This window comes from Stegostoma tigrinum, chromosome 27 (assembly GCF_030684315.1).
Source record: "Stegostoma tigrinum isolate sSteTig4 chromosome 27, sSteTig4.hap1, whole genome shotgun sequence".
Classification (NCBI taxonomy): Eukaryota; Metazoa; Chordata; class Chondrichthyes; order Orectolobiformes; family Stegostomatidae; genus Stegostoma; species Stegostoma tigrinum.
In genome coordinates, this window is record NC_081380.1 from 10,262,037 (window position 1) to 10,279,428 (window position 17,392).

Here is a 17,392-nt window from a genome sequence, read left to right on the forward strand (position 1 = left end):
TTTGATCAGAATCAATTCTATTTCTTTCTTGAATCTGTTGATTGATTCTACCCCCACAACACTCTGGGACAGAGGGTTCCACAGATTCACAATCAATTTCGAACCTACCTCCTCTCACTCTATATCTATGCCCTCTTGTTGGGGGCTATCTCACAAAGGGGGAACATGTGTTCTACAATCACCTTATCAATCCCTTTTACATACTGCAGTTGGATTCCCCCATCGTTTTTCCAGACTCCAGCAAGTACAATCCTAAGCTATTTCAGTCACTCCTGTTACAACAGCTCTTTTTATCCCTGGAATCAGCCCTTCTGAGCCTCTTCTGAACTGCCTCCACTATCACCACATCCTTCCTCTGGTGAGGAGACCAAAACTTGACACAATACTCCAGTTCGGTGGTCTCCCCAGCGCCTAATATAATTGTAACAAATCTTTATTTTTATAATCCAGTCCTTTTGCAGTAAATGCCAGGATTCTATCTGCTTTTCTTATTGCTGCATCTGCATACCCACTTGCTGTTATTCATGCACAAACACACACACAGATCCCTCTGCATTCATGTACTTTGAATCTGCTTCCCATTTAAATAGTAATCTGCCTGATTTTTCTGTAGCCAAAATGGAAAGCCTCACACTTGTTCACACTTATCTCCATCTGCCAGATTCTGTCCCATTATGTTAGTCTGCCAATATCTATCCTTAAACTCTTTATCTCCTTGTCATAGCCTGCTTTTTAGTATCATAACTAAATAAGTTAACTTTTTAGTATCATACTATTTTAGTATAGGTACCTGCAGATGCTGCTGGTGATAGAAGAAATAGGGGGATGGAACTAGGACCAAACCTATTGGGAGCTGTGGATGTTCTCTGTCCTAACGCACATGGTGTCTATAGTTAATAAAGGTTGTGTTCAGCTGTACTAGGGCAGGCTTGCTTCTCAGTACATCAGTACGATCTCACTATATTCTACACACAAAGGAGCACTTCTTCATATGTACTCAACACTGCAAGGTAGGAGGTACAAATAATCCGCTTCTGAGAGTATCGACTGGGTGATAATTATAGATTGGATAGCCTCAGTCTTTGCTGTAATCATTCTATGGTTCTATGGCCGGTGCTGTTGGTGATCTGGGCGTGAGCTGCAGTTATTAATTAGATTCTGTTTTACTTGAATCATTGTGTATTATGACTCTTTGATAATAGTTGTTGAAGCTTGACTAGCTCCCTAACTGACTTTGGCAGGAGATTCTGGGGGACCCTTCGTCATGGAGAGAAATCGACGATGGATCCAGGTGAGTGAACTTGGCTTATTTTTATTGTGTATTTTTCTTTCCAAAGCATGAAATATTTAAAAACTATCAAGATGTAAATATTGTTTTCAAATCCCATCCAAGTTAGTATTGGATTTCATTGAACCTCCTTAAATTATTGCCAATTATTTCATGTTAGATTTCTTCTTTACAGTGTTGTCATTTATTTACAGTGCTTAATTCTAATTGCTGGACAAGTATATTTTTTGCAGGGACAGTGATGGAATTAACTATAGACTGCTGGTTCATCAATCTAAGGGATGTTATTTCTCTCGAGTGAAACTATTCCCGTGTTCTAATCCTATTGCCAATCCTTCCAGGTCAGATAGTTCTTAAGCCAGCTGTCTGGTTTCACTACCCTTACTGTGTGCAATACTAATTCAGCAGCTTTGAGTTCCTCTCTGTGTCCCACACCAATGATCCTTGTAACCAAAGCCAGCGCTCACTGTGAGGCGAGCCAGTCCATTTCAAGCTGTCCTTAAGCAGGGAATCAGCTCTTTGATGTGTGGCTTCCATAGTCCCAAGTGAATGAAGCACCGAGCACTCTCCAATACTTAGTCCTCATGACCTGGAGCTCCATTTCAAGAAGGTGATGGATCAAACAGTGGCTCAGTGGTTAGCACTGCTGCCTCACGGTGCCAGGGACCCAGGTTCAATTCCACCCTCAGACAATTGTCTATGTGGAGTTTTCTCATTCTCCCCGTGTCAGTGTGGGTTTCCTTCAGGCGTTCCAGTTTCTTCCCACAGCCCAAAGATGTGGAAGCTAGGTGGATTGTCCATGCTAAAGTGCCCACAGTGTTCAGGAATGTGCAGGCTAGCTGGGTCAGCAATGGGAAATGTGGGATTACAGGGATGGGGGTGGGGTGGGGTGGGTCCGGTTGGTTCTCAGACGGTAGCTGTGGACTTGATGGGCCAAAGGGTCTGCTTCCAGTGTCAAGATTCTAGGAAAAAGTACAGGGAACTAGGCACTTCCCCTGCAGAAAGAGAGTAATGGCGAGAGCAGAGAATCAGATGCATCTTTACCCACCTTCAACTCCCAGCAATTGGTCACCAGTAGTACTAACAAAAAGGCTATTGGTCAGTTCTCTTGGCCAGGCCTAGCATTTGGACACCCACAAGAGAAGTGGGGAGGAAGGAAAGTGACAGAGAATTTCAAAGATGCCCTGGCCACTCATCTCAGTATTAATTACAGATATTTTGAGCTAACGTGCAATGTCTCTGACACATCCACAGGTCGGAATCATCAGCTTTGGAAGAACACCTGTCTGTGGAGTGAACTTCATGGGATTTTATAGCAATGTGCCCAAACTGATGAGGTGGATTAGAGAGAGAGTCACAGACCTGGAGTATGAATAAACAGTCAAAAGCACAGCACACACTGAATATGCCATGGAGAGTAGAATCTCTGCTTTTCAGTAAACTGGGCCTTCCTGACATTTTGAGTATTTTGGATATACCACCCAATGTAGACATTTTACAGCATTGTGTATTTACATAGTTATCTTTGCATAATCTTTGCTGGTGTTAATAATGAACAGATAGACAATACGTTTATAAAATTATTTATCCTCTGTTTTGACTCAAGCATGCTTATCGTGTTTTAAGCAAGTGGATGTTTCCATGAAGACACTGGACAGAGGAGTTTTGTGCATTATGTTTTGCATTTATCCACTAGTACTAGCAATAATCTTGAAAAAAGCTTAACATGATTATACATCTTGCAGTCAAACTCAAATATTCTCATTAGATTGATGCAAACAATCTCCCAGCTGAACCTCACTGATGTTGGTCGTTCCTGTAGTATAGACTGACAGATATAGAACATGGAGCCACCTGCAACACTTCCATTTCCTTGCTTTTTCCCATATCCTTTGTGCTCTCCTTTATTCAGTTTGCTTTCAGTTTATGTTAAATTTCTAACTCGATATCCACTTGTGGTGATGCAATCTGTGCTCTAATAACACTCTGCATTCCTCCTGCCAGCTTTTGTACATTCTGGTGACAATCCAGGGTCCATTCTATCTTTCTACATTTTGTAATATTTCTCTAATTATCCTCTTAAAATTTTATAATTTTGTGTGGCCCTTAGTTAGGTTAGCTCTTCTCCAAAGTTTTTGAACTCATAAAGCTCTCATTCCTGGTGTCATTCCAGTCAATCCTTGCTGCATCCCATTGATTCACATTTCTAAAAACCACCTTGTAATGGGTCTGCTCAGACTGTTGACAATATTCCAAACTTGGCCAAATATCTTTCGCACAAATTCAACATCAGTTGCAGGTTGTGTTGCTTCAAGGTGAAGGGGAAAGTGGGAATGTATGAGACTGCCTTGTTTAGTTTTGTATAATTTTGCTGAAAGGGATTTTAAAAATATAAACATTATTTTAAAATAATCTGTCCACTTGCATTGCTTTGTTTCAAAATAACAGTAGTGCCATCTTGGGGTAACTGGCTATTCCAAAGGATTGAGTTTACCAAATTGTCAAACAGCTACAGTGTGATTTAGCATTGGGCTACCAGAGATCTAAAAGTGCAAAATTCCTGAATTAGGTTGTGCTAAGTAAAATGGGCACCAATTGGAGTACTTCAAAACGGTCTGGCACCTATGGATTGGAATGGAGATAGAGATAAAACTCCTCCTCCCTCATGTCTAACCATTCCTGGCATGTAGCAAGATGATTGTGGCTATTGGAGATTAATCATCTCAGGTCCAGGACATTTATGCAGGAGTGTCTCAGGGTATGTTCTAGACCTCAACCATCTTCAGCTGCTTCATCAATGACCCTTCATCATAAGATCAGAAGTTGGGGACGTTGTGCAATCATTGGTTAATGTTCAGCACCATTTTGCAACTCCTCAAAAATTGAAGTATGTGTTCAAATGCAACAAGATCTGAACAAATCCAGGCCTGGAGTAAAAACAGGCAAAAAACATTCACACCGCACATATTCCAGGGCAATGACCATAGAACAAACAACAATACAGGAACAAAAACAATCAGTTCTGAGGAAGGATCACCGGACCCGAAATGTTAACTCTGTTTTCTCCTTCACAGATGCTGCCAGACCTGCTGAGCTTTTCAAGCAACTTTGTTTTTGTTCCTGATTTCCAGCATCCACAGCTCTTTCGGTTTTTATTAAGAACAATACAGCACAGGAACAGGCCCTTTGGCTCTCCAAGCCAGCGCCGACACACTTTGCCCTCCCATGCTAAAACTGTCTTCACTTACAGGGTCCAGATCCCTCTATTCCCTTCCTATTCATGTATTTGTCCAGGAGCTTCTTGAATGTACCTGTTGTATCTGCTTCCACCACAATCTCTGGCAGCACTCACTACCCTTCAAATGGAAAACGTGTCTCGTACACCTCCAGCAAGAGATAATCTAACCATCATCCTTGACATTCAATGGCATTACCATTGCTAACTCCCCCAGTATCAACATCCTGGGGATTACCATTGACTAGAAACTCAACTGCACTCGCTGCATGAATACGCTGGGTACAAGAGCAGGTCAAAGGATAGGAATCCTGCAGCAAAGATCTCACCTCCTGACTCCCCAAATCCTATCTACAGGGTACAAGTCAGGAGTGTGATGGAATACTCCCCACTTGCCTGGATGGGTGCAGCCCCAACAAATCTCAAGAAGCTTGACACCATCCAGGACAGGGCAGCCCGCTTAATTGTCGCCACATCCACAAGCATCCACTCCCTGTACCATCGATGCTCAGTAGAGCAGTGTGTACCATCTACAAGATGCACTGCAAAAATGCACCAAAGACCGTCAAACAGACGCCTTCTAACCCATGTCCACTTCCATCTAGAGGGACAAGGGCAGCAGATATCGGCCCCTACTCCCCAATTTGAGTTCCCCTCTAAGCAACTCATCAACCTGACGTGGAAATGTATCGCTGTTCCTTTACACGCGCTGGGTCAAAATCCTGGAATTGTATCCGCAGTGGCTTTGTGGTCTCCCCACAGCATATGGATTGTAGCTGTTCAACAAGGCAGCTGACCATCACCTTCTCAACAGCAACTAGGGACAAGAGCAAAAATACTGACCCAGCCAGCAACACATTCTATGAATGAATTTTTTTAGAAGTTCCCACCGGTGATCTTGTGTGTTTAAATAGTTGTAAGTTTATCTCTCTTGGTGCAAACTCTGGCTCCACAATGGCTTTTCCCCATCTTTAAGATCAATTACTCTATCAATCATGGTTGGAATCAACTGCAGACCTTAAAATTATCAAACAAAACAGGCTAAGGTGAAAATCCCAGGAGAATGTCGATTGGTTGTTAGTTTCTGGTTTGATTCCAAATATTTGGATATCAGTTTGGGTTCTTTGTGTGCAGCTCTGGATTGGGAAGATTTCCCTCGATCCATGTGTGACTGAGGGGTGACCTCTGTTTGGTTTCTTCAAAACCTCTGTACTCACATTCTAGTACACACTGTACTTTGAGGTGAATACATCTCTCTCTGGCATTCTCTCTTCTCAGATGTATTCATATGATGATTGATATCAGTGTTCCATACATCAGAGGTAATCTACAGATCAGATAGGAAACAATTCAACTTATGCTGCCTCGAACCAAAAACACAAACCACGACACCCTCAGCTTCTGTATGTGAATAATACTCGAGTGTGTGCTGTCTCAGAAACTAACTTCCAAGTCACTCTGCCTACTTCTTGAAGTAAACGAGAAAATGGGCCTCTCTCTAGACAGCCAGTGAAGTAAATTCCTCTTCCAACCAGTTTCCACAACACAAAACTGGCAGCTATGATTCCATGCTGCTACTGGCCTTCAGTTTGCCACTAGTTAGGGGAGAGCAATCAACTCCCCTCTTTTCAATCTCCTTGGTCAACCACAGCAAAGATGAATGATCCTTTTGGCACAGAGTTATACATCACTCCAATTTAAAATATAGTTCACTAATTCACCAGAACCAGTCAGGAGCCAATGAAAGTTTTCTAAATTAATAGGAAGAGCAATTTGATTATTTGTTAACATCAAGAAAAATAATCAAACACACATTGATTGCCACAGGTTCTAAAGGGGGATAGCGCCCATAGGGGAAAGGAAGAGAAATGAATATGGGCTATAAAGTCATTACGGTATTTTTGAGGTATTAGTCTTTAACCTGAGACCACAGTTGGTTATGGAGATCCTGGATCAATAGCTGCTGTGAATATTGCAGATATCCTTTTGAGTTCTTTGTGTTTGGATTCTCTGTCCAGTTTGTGTTAGCACTTTTAAGAGGCTTTGGGAGAGAGATTGTTCCAGCTGCAAATCCACCTCCTCTGATTTTGCCAAGGTACAACTCGCTGAAATATAGCTGGTTTGTATATTCCCATGTCTGAGTGGAAACTTGTAATCATCCTTGATCCCAAAGAACTGGCTGAGAAGAGGAGGGTGATGAGCGCAACACTAATGTGGAGAAGGAAGTGGCAGGGGCACCTTTGGTAGACACGCAGCTCTGCTTTGTTTGACACCGATAGAGGGTCTCAGGAATCACAGGGAAAAGAGAACTGTCTACACCAGCAGCACTGGATGTGCTCGCTCATGTCAATATTTGCTGAAGGAACACAGACAGAGAATGGGGGAGCTCATGTGTGTGTCACAGTGACTGAGGAGAGTGTGCATATGAACACCAAGGAAAATAAACTGATTTCAACAATAACCATGTAAACGCAGAAAGACGTTTATTGCAAAGGCAATGTAATAGAAGCTATTTGGACACAAAGATGGAATAAAGTAATTTCAAAGGCTCCAATTTTATTGATTTTACGGTAAAACGGTGTGCAGTGTGAACCAGAAACAATTCCCACACACAGTATCACAAGAGAGTGTAAACTTTAAATAATATGTGCAGCTCCCAGATTGCCAGAATGAACAGGAAAGAATTAATTATGTTTCTAATTACTTTCCATGACCTCAGACTGTCCCAGAGTCACTGCCACTGAAGTAATCTTTCTTTCTGTAGTATTAAAAATCCAAGAATGTGGGATTAAGCCAATCTGTAAAGTCTTGAAAAACAAAAAGAGAAATAACGAAGTGAGATTGGTTTAATCATGTTGGTTGAGGGATAGATTTTGTCTAAGACACTGGTAGAACTCTTCTCTTCTTTTGCAGTACTTCAAAAGGAATTTTGTGTCTATCCAAAAGGACAAACAGGAACTCAGTTTAAAAGCCCCTCCATCTTCCTGGTGCATTCTTTTTACAGTTTTCTACGCTGTTTAGAAAATTTCCTTTCTACATCATCTGAAAGATTCAAGTTCCCATCACCTGAATCATCCGGATTCATATCCAGTACTGATCCTCAGGCCAAACCTCACTCTTTGTGTTTCTTTTCCTACTGTAACATCTATTTTTGTATCATGTGCCTGAACTTTTCTAACAAGCCCTGTGTGAGGCCTCTTCTTGAACTCCATCTTCTGTTTGAAGGTCATTGACCTGAGGCGTCAACTCCCCTTGTCCATCTACAATTACTGTCAGATCTGCTGAATGTTTTTCTTTCTCCTTCCATACTTATTTTAGCTGAATGCAAATTCTCAAGCTGTAATAACCAGTTCGGAATGCATATTGGCATCAAGGAGCCCCAGCAAAACGAGTCACTTGGAATCAAGGGGAGAATTCTCCATTATTTGCAATGCTACCTATCACAACAGAAGATGGCTTTGGTTATTGGAGGTCAGCCATCTCAGCTCCAGGACATCTCTGCAGGGTAGTGTCCTAGGCCCAACCATCATCAGCTGCTTCATTAAAGACCTTCCCGCCATCATAAGGTTAGAAGTGGGGATGTTCACCAACAATTGCACAATGTTCAGCAGTATTCACAACTTCTCCAATACTGAAGCAGTCCATGTCCAAATACAATGAGACCCGGACAATATCTAGGTTTGAGCTGACAAGTGACAAGTAACATTTGAGCTGCACAAGTGCCAACCAATGACCACCTCCAGAAGAAGGCTATTTAACCACTGCCGCTTGGTGTTTAAATTCAATGGCATTATCATCACTGAATCCTCCACTATCCACATCTTGGGATTTACCGTTGATCAGAAACTGAACTGGACTGACCACATAAATAGAGTCTACAGAAGAGGTGGTACAAGCAGATACAATACAATACAATAGGGGCCTTAAGACACATAAACAGGCAGGGAATAGAGGGATACAGATCATGTGCAAGCAGATGGGATTAGTTTAGAATGGCATCATGGTCAGTACAGACTTGGTGGGCTGAAGGGCCTGTTCCTGTGCCCATCGAGTCCACTCCACAATTTAAATCATGGCTGATGGGTATTTCAACTCCACTTCCCTGCACTCTCCCCGTAGCCCTTGATTCCTTGTGAGGTCAAGAATTTCTGTTCTATGCTCTAAGAGGTGGTCAGAGTCTGGGCATTCTGTGCAATTAACCCCTCCCCAAAGCCTGTCTACCATCCCCAAGGCATAAGTCAGGAGTGCGGTAGAATATTCCCCACTTGTCTGGATGGCTGCAGCTCCAATAACACTCAAGAAGCTTGCCACCATCCAGGGCAAATCCAGCCCCCACTTGATTGGCACCACATCTGCAAGCATCCATTTCCTCAACTACTGATGCTCAGTCCCAGGAGTGCGTACCATTCATAAAACGCACTGCAGAAATTCACCGAAGGTCCTCAGATAGCACCTTCCAAACTCACAGCCACTTCCATCTAGAAAGTCAAGGATAGCAGATGCATGGGAACGCCACCATCTGCAAGTTCCTCTCCAAGCCACTTGCTTTATTGACTTGGAAATATATTGCCGTTCCATCACTGGCACTGGGTCAAAATCCTGTAATTCCCTCCTTGACGGTATTGTGGGTTGACCAACAGCACATGGACTGCGGCAGTTCAAGAAGGCAGCTCAACACTACCTTCTCAAGGGCAACTAGAGATGGGCAATAAATGCTGGCCAGTCAGCGATACCCACATCTCATGAATGAATGAATAATAATAAAGTAAATACATCAGCCCCCACCTGGGGATTCACTAGCTCAATAACTTTGCTACTATGCTACCTCAACTGACTACAGCGATTAATGAATACAATAGAAAAAAAATATACTCGGTTGTGTTAAACCTGAAGTTAGCAAGAATCTGGTGCTGTGAGGCAGCAGTGCTAACCACTGAGCCGTGACGGTGACCCCAGAAGGGATCACACGCAACGACAGAGCCATTGGTCTTAGTTCCATTCCTGTAAGACAATGATGTTGATTATCCAGAGTAAACCAATGAACCATTGGTGCTACAAAAACCGAGTTGATTGCAATCATCAGTGATTCAAAAGGGAAGATTCTGATTGACCACCTCTTTGACTCTTGTGGAGAACTCCAAAAATAACATCCTGGAACTAAGCTCCAACAACCACAACCATCTTCCTCTGACTTGTGACTTCCTGTATGACTCCAACCAGCAGAGAGTTTTGTTCTGATGTAATAAACGACTCTGCACGCAATCCTGGTCTCCCTGCAATAGGAAGGATGTTGTAAAACTTAAAAAGGGTGCAAAAAATATTTACAAGGACGTTGCCAGGGTTGGGCGGTTTGAGGTGTAAAGAGAGGTTGAGTAGGCTGGGGCTGTTTTCCCTGGAGCGTTGGACACTGAGTGGGTAAACTTACAGAGGTTTACAAAACCATGAGGGCATGGATCGGGTGAATTGCCAAAGTCTTTTTACCAGAGTAGGGGAGACCAAAACTAGAGGGCATTGAGGTGAGAGGGGAAAGGTTTATAAGGGAAACGAAGGGGCAACTTTTTCACACAGGGAGTGGTGCATGTATGGAATGAGCTGCCACAGGAAGTGGTGGAGACTGGTACAATTACAACATTTAAAAGGTATGAGGATAGGTATATGTACAGGAAGGGTTTAGAGGGAATGGGCCAAATGCTGGAAAATGGGACTAGATTAACTTAGAATCTCCAGTTGGCATGGACGAGTTGAACTGAGGGGTCTGTTTCCACGCTGTTTAAGTCTATGACTCTATGACACCTATTCTTTTATTTCTAGGTCAACTCCTGCTGAAGAAATGATCAATTCATCTGCAATTAATGGCACGTGTCTTTTGGATGAAACATTTCTCACAATAATGATGCCTCCAGCACTTACAATCCTCTTTATTTTTGCTGCAAGCTTGTACAGTCTTGCCCTATGGACATTCTGCTTTCATGTAAAGAAAAAGGCTCCACTTAATATTTTGATGCTGAATCTTTGCATCAGAGACCTACTTTTCTCACTGACCTATCCTATCGTAATCACTTACTACAGTAATAACAATCATTGGATATTTGGAAACTTTATGTGCAAACTTCAAACATTCCTCATCTATTTCATCATATTGGCAAGCATCTTCTTCCTAACCTGCATTTGCAACTATTGGTGTTACATGATTGTTAGACCTGTCCATTCCCAGAACAGAATTACAAAGAAACGGGCCATTGTGCTTCGTGTCTTGATCTGGTTGTTGGCTGGTGGGCTCATGAGTCCATCTTTTAGCAGAATCAGTGTTTTTGAAATGGATGGTCAACTGCATTGTATGAGTTTTAATCAACCAAATGTTCATAAGCAATTCCACTCTTCCACAATTGTATTGTTTCTTCTGAGTTTTGTGATTCCATTTGTATCCCTGTTTGTCTCCACGTTACTCATCCACACGAAATTGGCCAATTCTACATTAACATCCCAATCTCAAAAAGGTCAACGTGCTATCAAGATGGTCATAATAGTGTTGTGCATCTTTGTTATATGTTTTCTACCTATAAATGCAATGCATCTCACCTTGTCCATTGTGGATCGCAGCAACTGCAAAAATCAACAACATCTTGGAGTACTTTACTACGCTGGTGTTCTAACCCTTTATCTCAACAACGTCTTGGATCCCATTGTGTACTTTTACGCCGGCACTAAGTACAGGGCAAAGTTCATCAGTTCCATCAAAGGCTGTACCTTTTGTAAGTCGCTCCCTATAACCATCAGTAGTACTCAGTCTGACAGAGAGTCAAAAGGGTGACACTGTGAAATAAATACCCATGGATTTAAAATTTGCTGGTTTGGTACCAAATCATTTCAAAGGACTGTAATCATTGCACCAGTATCAGAACATTACACAGGTCAAATGTGTGAGCAAAGTCTCAGTGTGGATGTACTCTTCAATATCAACATCATGGAGCTATTCAGATAGAAGGAACAGACATTTGTCAAGTCATCCTTAACATTCTCTCCATAAATAACATGGCCAAGAACACATTAACCATCTATTCTCATTTACTTTTTGCAACATTTTGCTCTGTTATTGGTGCATTTGCCTTATAATGCTTCAAAATTATGCCTTCCTTTGGAAAGTCTCTTAAAAATGTACTTTGATTCACTTTATATGTAAGCTCTTCTCAAAACAGCTAAAGAAATTTTCAGCTTGAGGTTGTGACAGTGTATGTCCAGTGAATCATAGAATCCCTACAGCATGGAAATAGGCCATTCAGCCCATCAAGTCCACAGCGATCCACTGAAGAGTATCCCACAGTCCAACTCCTCTACATTTTCCCCACAGCACCCCTCCCCCACTAACCTGCACATCTTTGGACTGTGGGAGGAAACCGAACCACCCAGAGGAAACCCACGGAGACATGGGGAGAACGTACAAACTCGACACAGTTGCCCGAGGGTGGAATGTGAACCCGGGTCCCTAGCACTCAGTGCTAACCACTGAGCCAACACGCATCTCTTAAGGAAACTGTTGGTTTTGAAATATGTCTCTGAAGTTACTTTTGTTTGTGTATCCATACAAACAAAGCATGTCTCCAAACCATCGTGGCCTTTCAAAGTTATCTGACCTGAAAAGATCATGTTAATATTGTCTCATTAACAATCAGGCGAAATCAAGCATCCTACTGATTAAGTATGAAAAATAAACAATGCACAATTGAGTGATGTAGTCTTTTTAATATAGAATAGACACCGTAACATTCAGGGCTAGTTATAAAAGACAAGAGGAACACCAGTAAACACTTCAAGCTACTGTATAAAAGGATTAGGATGCTCAGGGAATGCTTTGCTGAAAAAGAACAGCTTTGAGAAGATTTTAAATGGAGCAGAGATTATAAGATTTCAAACAAGTTTCAGAAAGCGGGAGAAAAAGTCTGAAACAAGCACAGAGAACGCTGGCAAAACTCAAAAGGTCTGGCAGCATCTGCAGAGAGAGAAACAGAGTTAATATTTCAATCCAAAATGCTTCTTCTCAGAAAAAGTCTGAACCCTGCACCATTAGTGAAATAACTAAATTATTTCCTAATGACACTCTTAAATAACCTAGTTCTAATTTTAAGAATTTTTAAAAATTCTTTCAGGAAGTATATTAAGCTGGAGAGGGTTCAGAACAGATTTACCAGGATGTTGCTAGTTATGGAAGTTTGAGTTATAAAGGAAGGCAGGGATTGTTTCCACTGGAGAGTAGGAGGTTGAGAGGTAACCTGATCGAAGTTGATAACGTAATGAGAGGTATAGAAAGAGTTCATGTTTGTTGTCATCTTTTCCCTAGGATGGGGGATTTCAAGACAAGGGGGTACATTTTTAAAGGTGAGAGGAGAGACGTTTAAAAATTACATGAGAGGCAATTTTTTTAAAAAACATAGTGTGTGGTTCACATGTGAAATGAACTTCCTGAGGAAGTAGTGGATGTGGGTGGTTATAACATTTAAAAGACACATAGATAGGTGCACGAATAGGAAGAATTTGGAGGGCTATGGAGCAGCAGTAGGCAAGTGGGACTAGTTTAGTTTACAGGGACTGGTTGCACGAAAGATTCTGTTTCCGCACTGTATGACTCTACATAGGTGCTGCATTTATTGCCCATCCCTAATTGCCCTTGGGAAGACTATTTGAACCACTGTGCTCCTCAGGGTAGGTACACCTGCAGCACTGTTTGGAAAGGTGTTGCAGGAACTTGACCAAGGGGCAGTGAAGGAATGGTGATTTAGTTCCAAGTCAGGATGCTGTAAGACTTGGAGGGGAATATGTGGTTGGATAGTACTCCCATGTGTCTGCTCTATCGAATCCTTGTAAAATTTGAAACACGTCAGTTACATCAGCTCCCAATGTTTTAAACAGAAGGGAATACAAATTGAGTTAATACAAATCTGTCATCGTGAACTTTGCAATTGAAACTTATTTAAAAAGTATAAGACATTAGAGGATTTGAAGAAAATTGAATGAGGAGCTATATTTGATCAGACTAATCTCCATTTCTGACAGCTTGGGCTGACCTCAATGATCATTTCTGTGACTAACTCTAAGTTCAACCCCAACAGTTCCCAAACTCCAATCCAACTATCTAAAGCATTTCATTCTACCAGAGCCTGGTCAGACTCACAGCGAGTCCTTCCTCAACTATCATTCTCCCCTTTACAGCAACAACAATACTTGCTTATAAATACTGTCATGAGTAAATACAGTGAGAGCTACATTCAGGAAATCCCATAAATAAAAGCAAACACTACAGATGCTGGGAATCTGAAACAAACAGAGAGGAAATGCTGGAGAAACTCAGCAGGTCTGGCAGTGTCTGTGGAGAAATGTTAATTCTGCTTATCTCTCCACAGGTGACACTAGACCTGTTGAGATGCTCTGATGTTTTCTGTTTTATCCCAGGAAATCCTAGCTTCCTGCCTAAGAATAGAATAAATGCGCTCACAGTAAATTCTCTTATCAGATAAAATATACCCAACTTGAACAATCATTGCTTCATTCAGACAATTGTCTTTTTCAATCTCTGACATCTCCATTGCCTCTTCTGTTCCAACTTTTAGGTAAAATACAGCACTTCAAGATTACATTACAGAAAAATGCCTTGTTTCTTTAATGAGATCAAAGTTTGTGATTCTCTTAATCATGAACAAATTAAGTACTTTAAATTTGCAAGCCAATTTGTAATTGTCCCTATTTTGTTTTCTTTTGATACATGAGCTCTACAATTTCTTAATAGAAGATGAATAATTCTTAAATGTCAGCAACACCTCAGCTACTTGACTAAGAACATAGCTGTTTGGAATTTCCCAGGCTGTCCTCATGAGTCCTGGAAAGTATAATCTATTCAGTCGATCAGTTTCAAAGGTTACCTCCTATGTACATTTCAGCAGCAGCCTCTAGGTGCTTGGAACCAATGAAGATTGGACACAATACTGGTGCAAACTAATGACATTTATTAACACAATGTACAGAGGCATTGTGAAGCAGGAATGGCTGATGCCCTCATTCTGCTTCCATTCTCAGCTCCATGTGATCTGACATCATTTTCTCACGGTCTGTGCCTGGAGATGTGGTTCAATTAAAGCACTCAAGCGGGAATTGGTTGATTATTTGGATAGAACTGGTGCACAAGAATATGGGGAAAAGACATGAGATCAGCACTAGGTAACACGACCAGTACAGGCACGATGGGCTGAATGGCATTCTTCTGCACCTTAACAATTCTGTGATCATCAGCACATTACTGATGATCCATAAGAACTGGGAGCAGGAGTAGGCAAATCCAGCCCATTGAGCCCACTCTGCCATTTAATACAATCATCACTGACCTCATCTCAGCCTCAACTCCACTTGCCAGACCGCTCTCCATATCTCTTCAACCCTTGTAGCTCTTAACATATAACGATTAACTAATAGACTCCAACTCCTTCCAAGTTCACTCTTCCCAGTTCATAAACTATTAACTTCATGAACTGTTCAGTTTTCATTCAGCTTCTAATTCCCCCTCACCCTCACTAAGTCCATTTTGTCAAGAGCATCATTTCCAACTGTGCTCTCAGCTTTTTTGGAGGGTATGGGAAGCATGTGCTCCCTTGGAAGGGATTGTCTCCGTGGAAGGCTAATTTGCATACTGGTACTGGGGCTCGCGACACTTACTGAATGTACAGGCAGCAAAAAAAATCGGAGGAAGACAAGGAGCTGAAATTGTTTTCTTCCTGGGGAAAGGTTGAAGCAACAACTTGCAAACACAGGGTGCATTCAGTTCCCATGAAGAACTGTGCAGCTACACCATCAACTACTGCTACAGCGAAAGAAAAGTACCATTCAACACCTGCGTGAAAGCTTAACATTAGTATCAGGCATTTCTCTCCAAGGGTTAAATCAGTAACGAAAGGAAAGCTATTTCCAACACTTCTTTTGTTTCTCCCAGCCTTTGTTCATCTCTAGCAGGTCTAGATTTAAGGCTGAATGCAACTGAATCTTCAGGACTTCAACCTCTTTCTCCTTTTTTATAATGTGCAGGGTTGCGCAGGATTCAATGGATTAAACAAATTTATTTCTTCTAAAATCTGCCGATTTTTCCCCAAAAGAGACAGCAAAAACTTTAGTTTTAGTAGTACTTTCAGAACAAGCATAACAAGTTCCAGGGCTTCCCTTCAAACTGACCACCAACATTTGCAGCAAATTAGAGTTCAGAATGAGATCTTGCAGCTGGTCAACTTTATCCTTTCAATATTCTCTTGCAACCTTTCCTCTACGCCATATTTCATTGGAATGATACATTGCAAATCGTGTACTGCCACTCCCGAACTCAACAAAAAAGTTAAGATTTTATCAAACTTTCTAAGACTCCCAAACTTAGCATTTTTTTTCAGACCCAGTTCGGAGAAAGCACATGCCAGGTTTCTGTACTTGACAGGAGTTGCTAATTACTAGAAATAAATAGAATCTAGCCGCAGATAAATAACTATGAACTGTCGATGCATCACTCTAGCAGTTAATACTCTAATTCCCTTATAAAAGTTTTCCATGCACACACATACAAATAAAAACAATTGAGGCTATGGATGGTGGGAAAAAAAACTGCAAGACAGTCCAATGTCTCCTTGTCCAAACGGTTTGCTGAGATTATCTTTTTGCTTGACAGAACTTGAAGGTCATTGGTCTTTCTCCAGTTATTTTTCCCCTTCTCGCAGGAGGAACAAAGCAACTGGCTCACAAATTGCGAAGTGTCTTAATTTCTGGTTAAAAGCCCTAGCTTACAGTAACCAGTGAAGGAAACTAAATTTACTTCCTCCAGTCTTTAGATTGTTATAACAGAGCGTGAGAGAGAGAGAACGAAACACCTTCTCTTTCAGATGTCTGAAGGTTCCTGGCAGTATTGTTTACATCCACAAGCTGTCTAGCTATCCTGGAGCCAACCACATAGTTATTGGCAGCCAGATCTTGTTTGTCATTGATGAATGGTCACAACTCCACGAACCAATCAGCTACCAGCCAAATCTCACCTCATACACATACCCTGGTCCCATCCTGCCTGCAACTTGCTTCCTGTGGTGATTGGACAAAACTGCACCATAAACAACACTTATAAAGAGAGTCAGAAATGTGCTTTTAAAAGAACTGACACAATCCCTTCCACAATCACTAGTTTTTAAAATCATCCATTTCCTCCTTCTGTTCACTGTCAAAAGTGCAGAAAATAAAATTACAGGCTTTACATCAATGAGAAATTAAATCAATTCACAGTTGAGTGGGTCACCTTCAATTTCTTCAGCAACTGGTGAATAAGGAAGATTCAATGCCACATGCACTTCTCTGCTCAATAAAGAAATATGTTGATTTGGAATGATATACACAGTATCCATGATCTCTCCCCCTTCCTACAGAAATAAAGCTTGTATAGGTCCTGTCACTCTAATTTGATTACTTTCTGTGCCCTAAATTAGGCTGAAATATTTACTGTCCCTCTATTAGTCCTCGATGAGTGAACAATTCTATCACTGTTGATCAACGGAGTCAGTCTTTGTCCTTAATAAAAGAGGGTCACCAAATCCCCAGAGGACTTTGGACAGCTCTCCCATTAGACAGATATTTCTGGTGAGGAGTTTAACCTTGGGGTCACCACACCTCCAGGCTCTAATTGAGCAGGATCGGGCTTGATAGTGACCAGCTAGTCAGGGAATTGAACCCACACCATTGGCTTCACTCTGCATCATAGAGCAGTTCAGTCAAGAAAAGCCACAGCTCAATGCAACTGCCCATTTTGCTGACTATCCTTGACACTTTGTGTGTAACAATTCAGATTATTGCACCGTCTTGCCAGT

At 41.6% G+C, this 17,392-nt stretch overlaps 2 protein-coding genes across 4 annotated transcripts in view; both read left to right on the forward strand.

Annotated features, from left to right (window-relative positions):
• The window catches only part of LOC125464473 (complement factor B-like), a 76,518-nt gene extending 72,818 nt beyond the window's left edge, over nucleotides 1–3,700 (forward strand). For all 3 annotated transcript variants that reach the window (XM_048556811.1, XM_048556812.1, XM_059655496.1), the window contains 2 exons: nucleotides 1,242–1,291; nucleotides 2,543–3,700. In XM_048556811.1, the coding sequence (XP_048412768.1) occupies nucleotides 1,242–1,291; nucleotides 2,543–2,665 (173 nt within the window). In that variant the 3' untranslated portion in view covers nucleotides 2,666–3,700. The remainder of the gene's footprint in view (nucleotides 1–1,241; nucleotides 1,292–2,542) is intronic.
• Nucleotides 3,701–9,862: 6,162 nt separating this feature from the next.
• Nucleotides 9,863–11,334, forward strand: LOC132211012 (hydroxycarboxylic acid receptor 3-like). The gene is made up of 2 exons (XM_059655185.1): nucleotides 9,863–9,934; nucleotides 10,335–11,334. The coding sequence occupies exon 2, from the start codon at nucleotides 10,354–10,356 to the stop codon at nucleotides 11,332–11,334; it is 981 nt and encodes a 326-aa protein (XP_059511168.1). The 5' UTR covers nucleotides 9,863–9,934; nucleotides 10,335–10,353.
• The last annotated feature ends 6,058 nt before the right edge of the window (nucleotides 11,335–17,392 follow it).